The 6082-nt window shown below is 54.2% G+C and overlaps 1 protein-coding gene across 1 annotated transcript in view; it reads right to left on the bottom strand.

Annotated features, from left to right (window-relative positions):
* Nucleotides 1-4894: 4894 nt before the first annotated feature.
* FERMT2 (fermitin family member 2) overlaps nt 4895-6082 on the bottom strand; it is a 56383-nt gene continuing 55195 nt past the window's right edge. The window contains exon 16 of the mRNA XM_026051491.1: nt 4895-6040. Within this exon, the coding sequence (XP_025907276.1) occupies nt 5867-6040 (174 nt within the window). The 3' untranslated portion in view covers nt 4895-5866. The remainder of the gene's footprint in view (nt 6041-6082) is intronic.

Genomic DNA, 6082 nt, shown 5'->3' with positions numbered 1-6082 from the left:
CCTCCCGCTCCGGGGCCCGGTTGCGGCCGGGGAGGCTCATTCCGCCCCATATCCCCTTCCAGGCGGGCTGTTTCCCCACACCGGCCGCGGCAGCGGCGGGCTGGGAGGGGACGGTGCCCGTGGTGAGGGCGGCTGCGGCGCGTCCCGGCCCGCAGAGCCCTTCCCGCTCCCGGGACAGCGCCTATCCCTGCGGGGGATGGGGTTTCCCCACACAAYCCGCCTTCCAGTGAACTTGCCCGTGCCCAGGTGTGTGGCAGCCCCTCGCTTCCACCGCTGGCCTCTGCCTGTCTCGCCGCCTTCTCTCATCTGCCCTTGCCGCTTCTTTGTTTATTTTACAGTCTTCTTTTTTAGCTAATTCATTTTTTACTTGGGCTGTATTTTCCATAAAGATTTTGATATGTGTGTTCACAGGCCCCATGGCTTTCCTCCTGCATAAAACAAAGCCCTAGCCTCGGCCACAGGAGGGTCACCAACCATCTATAGGTGCCAACGTGGAAGCCACACGTCTCTAGGCAGTTTCCACCATGTGGTCGCTCCAGGTCTGTTTCCGTGCAGGTTTCACATGGGTTTGGCCCTAAAGAGCCCCTAAGGAGGCTGCTTGGCTGCATCGAGCTGCTTGGTTGGTCACATTGACCTGTTTGGTTGGCCGTGTTGAGCTGCTACTTGGTTGGCCGTGTTGAGCTGCTACTTGGTCGCATTGACCTGCCTGGTTGGCCATGTTGAGCTGCTTGGTTGGCCACGTTGACCTACTGCTTGGCCACGTTGACCTGCTTGGTTGACCACGTTGACCTGCTTGGTTGACCACGTTGGGCTGCTTGGTTGTGTTGAGCTGCTTGGTTGTGTTGAGCTGCTGCTTGGTCACCTTGAGCTGCTTGGTTGGCCACGTTGAGCTGCTGCCCTCTCATCCCGGCTCCGCAGGGCCGCGGGGCCCTGCAGCGGGATGTCTCCGGTGAACGCGCTGCACGAAGGTTCCTTTTCTGGGCGAGGAATCGCAGGGGGCAGCAGCTTTCACCACAAAAGCATCAGCCRCTTTGATGCTCCCCGCCTCTGGCGCGTTAGTCCTGCAGGCACCATTACGCTTCAGGGGTAACGGGCCGTGTTCGGTGGCAGCGCCAGGAGTGGAGTGGGAGGTGGAGGATTTTTTTTTATTCTTTCCCTTTCAATTAAAAAAACCCCCAAAACCTTGTAGGGATCGCTTTGAGGTTTCTGCTGTGTGAATACCTGAGGTCAAGCCGTGTGTATTTCCCAGGGCAAGAACAGGGTAATTACAGGTGCTCCTGAGGCATTTTCCATGTTTCTCCYTGCAGTTTCTCCCTCAGCATGAATCAGGCTCTGTTGTCACAACAATAATCAACATTATTTCTTTTTCTGTTTCACTTCCTCAGCCTCAGAGYGAGCAGATGACTCCGGCCACCCTCCCGGAGCCTGGAGGCTGCCTTGGTGACCAGTCCTGCCAGCTCTTCCTTGCAAGGGCAGCCTCCCAGAGCCCGCAGAGAAGACTGCGGTTGGAAAGATCTAAAAAGTGCTAGAAAATGAATAATGCTTCCTGCTCCCGTGCATTGAAGGAGGCTGGAGAACGCCGCTGTGGCTGCTTAAATGAAGCACTTGAGAGGGTYGATGCGTTGCCACTGGGTGAAGGATGTGGAGGTGGCTCCTCTGAACTCCCTCCGTGGAACCTTTTCTTCTGTGGCAAGACAAGGCTGACGCTAAGCTCAAACGCAGGATCTACTTTGCAATTGCTGAGACAACACCGTATGAGCGCGAATGGCCACAGGGGGTCAGCCCAGCTCTCCTCGCTCGGCAGGGCTCCTGTAGGCTCCGTGCGGCCAGTTCTGGACCAGGCTCATCCAGATGCATCCTCCTGGTGTCCGTCAGGGTCAGCCAGGGACCTCCTCACCCGGGAGATGCATCCGGCGGAACGTCCCTCCAACCTGCATCGGTGTCAGCAGCCCTGGAGCACTGCAGCAGAGCAGTGACCTCCCATTGGGATGAGGCTGCTTGTGAGGGACACCTTTCCTGAGACTCCTGAACSCACGGGGGACACCAGAACCGGCTGCACAGGGAGCCCTCGCTGGGAAGGGGCCCGGGCGCCCAGCCTGGGGCTCCTGCTGGGCTCTGGCCTCTGCCCCAGGTGCCACCAGCCCCGCTCTAAAGGTCGTGCAGCCAACGGGTGAGACTCCCGGCGGCCTCCGGAGCCGGGATTTGGTTGCTAGACAGCAAGGGGAAAGGTAAAATAATACATTTCCACTTGTGGCACGGACGTGCTCATCTCTGCCAGCTCYGCTGCGGCAGATTTTGTTGCAAAGGAGGGGAAAAAATCAGAAAAAAAAGGCAGGGAATTGCTACCCTGTGTAGCTGCTGCGTGTCACGAGCACGGGAACAAGGCAGCTGCGAGGCTCGGAAATGCGGATGCGGGAAGGCAGCCATGCACTTGCTTGATGTAAGTGTCTTAGGCTGCAACACACCCTGCTTCATGAGGAGAGAAGCAGCTCCCTGCTTTCCGTTGGCCCTATGACACAATGCACCAGGAACGGCCRGAGCCTCCCCACGCTGCAACTGTTGACGTTCTGCTTTGGAAACGGGTGCTCAGGGCTCGCTGGCCCCGGGGGCTGCTCTCTTCGGCTCTCTTTAACCTCCCCTAGATAAGGTTATAGCCCCTCGCAGCTGAGCAAGAGTGGGAATGTCCAAGGTGTTTGGAAGGAATGCCTGGAATGGCTCCGTGTGCCGGGAAAGCGTGGAGACACGGAAGGGTCTCCCTGAGGGATGCCCAAGCCTAGAGCTGCATGGAGCTGCAGGGAAAAGCTGGAGCAGCAGCGCACGTGGCCGCCTGGGATGTGGGAACTGGTATTTCCTGGGAGCCTGTGGTAATGTTGGTGCAGTCATGAAAGCAGAAACCCATCTGGGATGGGGCTGCTGCGCTGGGAATGATTATCCCATCTTTAGCGGAGAAGTCAAGGCAGATTTAACTGCAGGGGGAAGGGAAGTGTTGGAAAACGCTGTTGTGGAGGAACCCCTGGCYGAGGCTGGTGTCTCTGCAGCGGCTGAAGACGTGTGTCCTGCAGCTTCAGGTCATCTCCTCCCTCCTGCCCTGGCCCAGGAGCAAGTTTTGTGCAGGAACCSCCACCTGAACCCAACGCCATCGCCGCTCTCCGTGCTGTTACCCCAGACCACACTGTGATTCATGCATGGAGTGTAGAAAAGCAGCGGAAAAAATAAATATTTGGGGATTTTTCCTTGTTCCTAGCGGGCAGCCGAGCAGGCTGGAGTGAAGGTGGGATCTGGGATGGGCAGTGCCAGAAATTCTCGTGGCCTTGGAGACCTGCAGAGTGGCGGCTGCTGGCTCGGGGCAACCTGCCCCCTGCACGGGGCAACCTGCCGAGAGGGGGTCGGGGCAAGAGCACCAACCACGTGTCGTTCATGCACTTTATCTTTTTCAATGTATTTATGGGAAACTCCCTGAATTCCCACCGTCTGCCGCATCTGGCTGCAAGCGGCTTCCCGTTCAGGAATTATTTGTTTGCCGGGGCTGGCAGTGGTGTTGCTCTGCTCCAGGATTAAGGAATAGGAGGAATACCCGAGCGGCTTTTATCCCTTCCCACGACCCCTGGCCACTTCCCGAGGTGATGGGGGAGGTTTTGGGGAAGCGAAATTGAAAAAAACATGAGGGCGATTCCCAGCCGGAATCACCGCTGGCACTCAAGTGTCCAGCCCCAGAGTCACCCACTTGTTTTACACCCCCCCCTTTTCCAGGCAGGAAATCCAAATACTCTGACTGAAAGTCCAAAAACATTTTCAGAAGGAGCAGATTCCTTCACTCCTGCATTCCATGGGATGAACCCCWTGGATTTACTTATCTTTTGCAGGGGTCTCGCAGCGCTGAGCAGAGGGCAGGACGATTCCCCGTGGGAGACCAGGCTGCGGAGAGCAGAGCACCTTTGTGAGCTGACACGCTGCGATTAGCAGGGGGTTCTCTTGTGGCTAATATAGGTTGTGCTTGCACTGCAGTCTCAGGGGTAGCGTTTGTGGAAAATCTGTGTGKGGGGGGATCTCTTTTCCAAAACTTTGGGAAATTTTCTCCTCATGAGGCCTCAAAAATCAGCCAACAAGGTACCAGATCAGGAGGTGTTGGGGAGGGGCAGCCACATGAGCAGTGTCAGGTGCAGGGACCTGTGAGGACGCGTTCAGGCTGACCCCAAAGCGGGTTCTGGTGGCCTGGCTCCCTCCGCATCAAAGGGAGCAGGAGCAGAGTGAGACGTGGGGCTTGTTCAGTTGGGATGTGATGGGGTACAGGGGAGCCCGGGAGGGGAGAAGGACGAGGATGGGAAACACAGACCTGCAGGGAAGGGGAGGGTTTAGCGAACAATTAAATGGTTACAAACTGATCAGGGAAGGAGGTGGTTTTTCCACAGAACCCCAGAATGGCCGAGGTTGGAAGGGACCCCGTTGCAGAGCACGGGGTACCCGGGCGCATCCMGGCGCCTTGGGAAGATCTGCAGAGCAGGAGCCTCCGCAGCCTCCCYGGGCAGCCTGGGCCAGGGCTCGGGCACCCTCACACCAAACAAGTTCTTCCTCACGGCCRCACGGAGCTGCCTGGGCTTCACCTTGTCCCCACTGCCCCTTGTCCTGGCACTGGCCACCACCCAGAAGAGCAGCAGCTGCGCAGSACTCTGCTCCAGCATGTCTGAGCACAAGAACCAGCAGTGGAAACTGCGCATTAAATAAAAGATTTTACTTTTATTTAAAATAAAATGCATTTATACATAGTCTTGAAACCGCAGRCTACCGGAACGCAACACTGCTCATTACTGGGGGGCAGAAGGTCCCTCCCCTACCGCGTTGCCTCTGCGCCGGTGCCGTGGCCGGGGAGGTCCCGGCCCCGGGGAGCGCTCGCTGAGGGTGTCGTGGCAGAGCTCTCAAGTCAAACTTAACTTAGATAAAAACATCCGAGGCTGAAATGAGGGGGGGGTTGCTTTTCAGGTGGCTCCCTTACAAGCRTACTATCGTTAATGCTGATACACCAGATCTATGCAATATTTTAGCTGGCTTGTGAGACTAGTTAAAAAAAACTGTACAATTTTATAAAATTTGTGTTTTTACATTAGTTACACAAAACCTATACTTCATAGACCTTTACTTCATATTGAAATGAAAAATGTTTGCATATCGTAGGCAGAACGGTGACTATGCTGGTGAATACTAAAAGTGTCATAATACAATATGGTGTAAAAATTAAAAACAAACAAAMAAAAAGGACAATATAAATGATTATCAAAAGGAAAGGTAACAAACAAACCAAGCTATAACAGACAGCCTATCAGAGGGTCGTTTTCAAGGCCACACGCAACTATCTTCAAAGTAATGTCAGGCACCTGCAGCAGTCCTGGTGCATGTAGTGTGAAATAAAGATCAAAATGCTACTAAAGKGGGGGGACAACTTCAAAACAGGAGGTCAAATTTACAGAATAAAAACAACACAAAAGGCAATAAACCACTCATGCACTAAACATGATAAATAGACTTCATATAGCTTAAGCCCTGGATGGCTTTTAAAGAAGATGGCTTTGAGTTCTCTTGGAAATTTGGCTATTTTAGGTCAGTCACATCTTATGCTGATCTGCCCATTGYAGTTTGTATCTGAAGGCGACAGGCAGAACTACCTGGCCCAGATACTGTCTCGTTATAGCAAATTAACAGAAGTGCTCATTAGTGCACACAGATTAACTGGTCTGGTAATGCAAAAATTTTCATGATAAAAAAAGATACATTTCAAGCTTACTTTATTAAGCAGCATATTTCAAATAACAGCTTTTTAAAGTTAAATATTAATATGGCCCTGGGGTTTCCTCTCCGTTTACAGKACGCGGACTCACACCCAACCACTGGTCAGTTTGTAGAACATCTCCTCATCCAGGCTCTCGTTCTGATCCTTGGCTCGTGTCGACAGGAAGATGTAGCCGCCGATGAACTCGTGGACCACCTTGCAATCCACCTCCGTGCAAATGAAGGACACCCGGACGTCGTCCGCAAACTCCACAGTCACCTGGAGAGCAAAGACACCAGCTCAGGCTCCGCAGCGCCCGCA

This window comes from Nothoprocta perdicaria, unplaced genomic scaffold (genome assembly GCF_003342845.1).
Source record: "Nothoprocta perdicaria isolate Ctin4 unplaced genomic scaffold, notPer1 scaffold_76, whole genome shotgun sequence".
NCBI classification, from domain to species: Eukaryota; Metazoa; Chordata; class Aves; order Tinamiformes; family Tinamidae; genus Nothoprocta; species Nothoprocta perdicaria.
The sequence above is the reverse complement of the archived record's forward strand: the minus strand, read 5'-3'. Positions and strand labels throughout refer to the sequence as shown.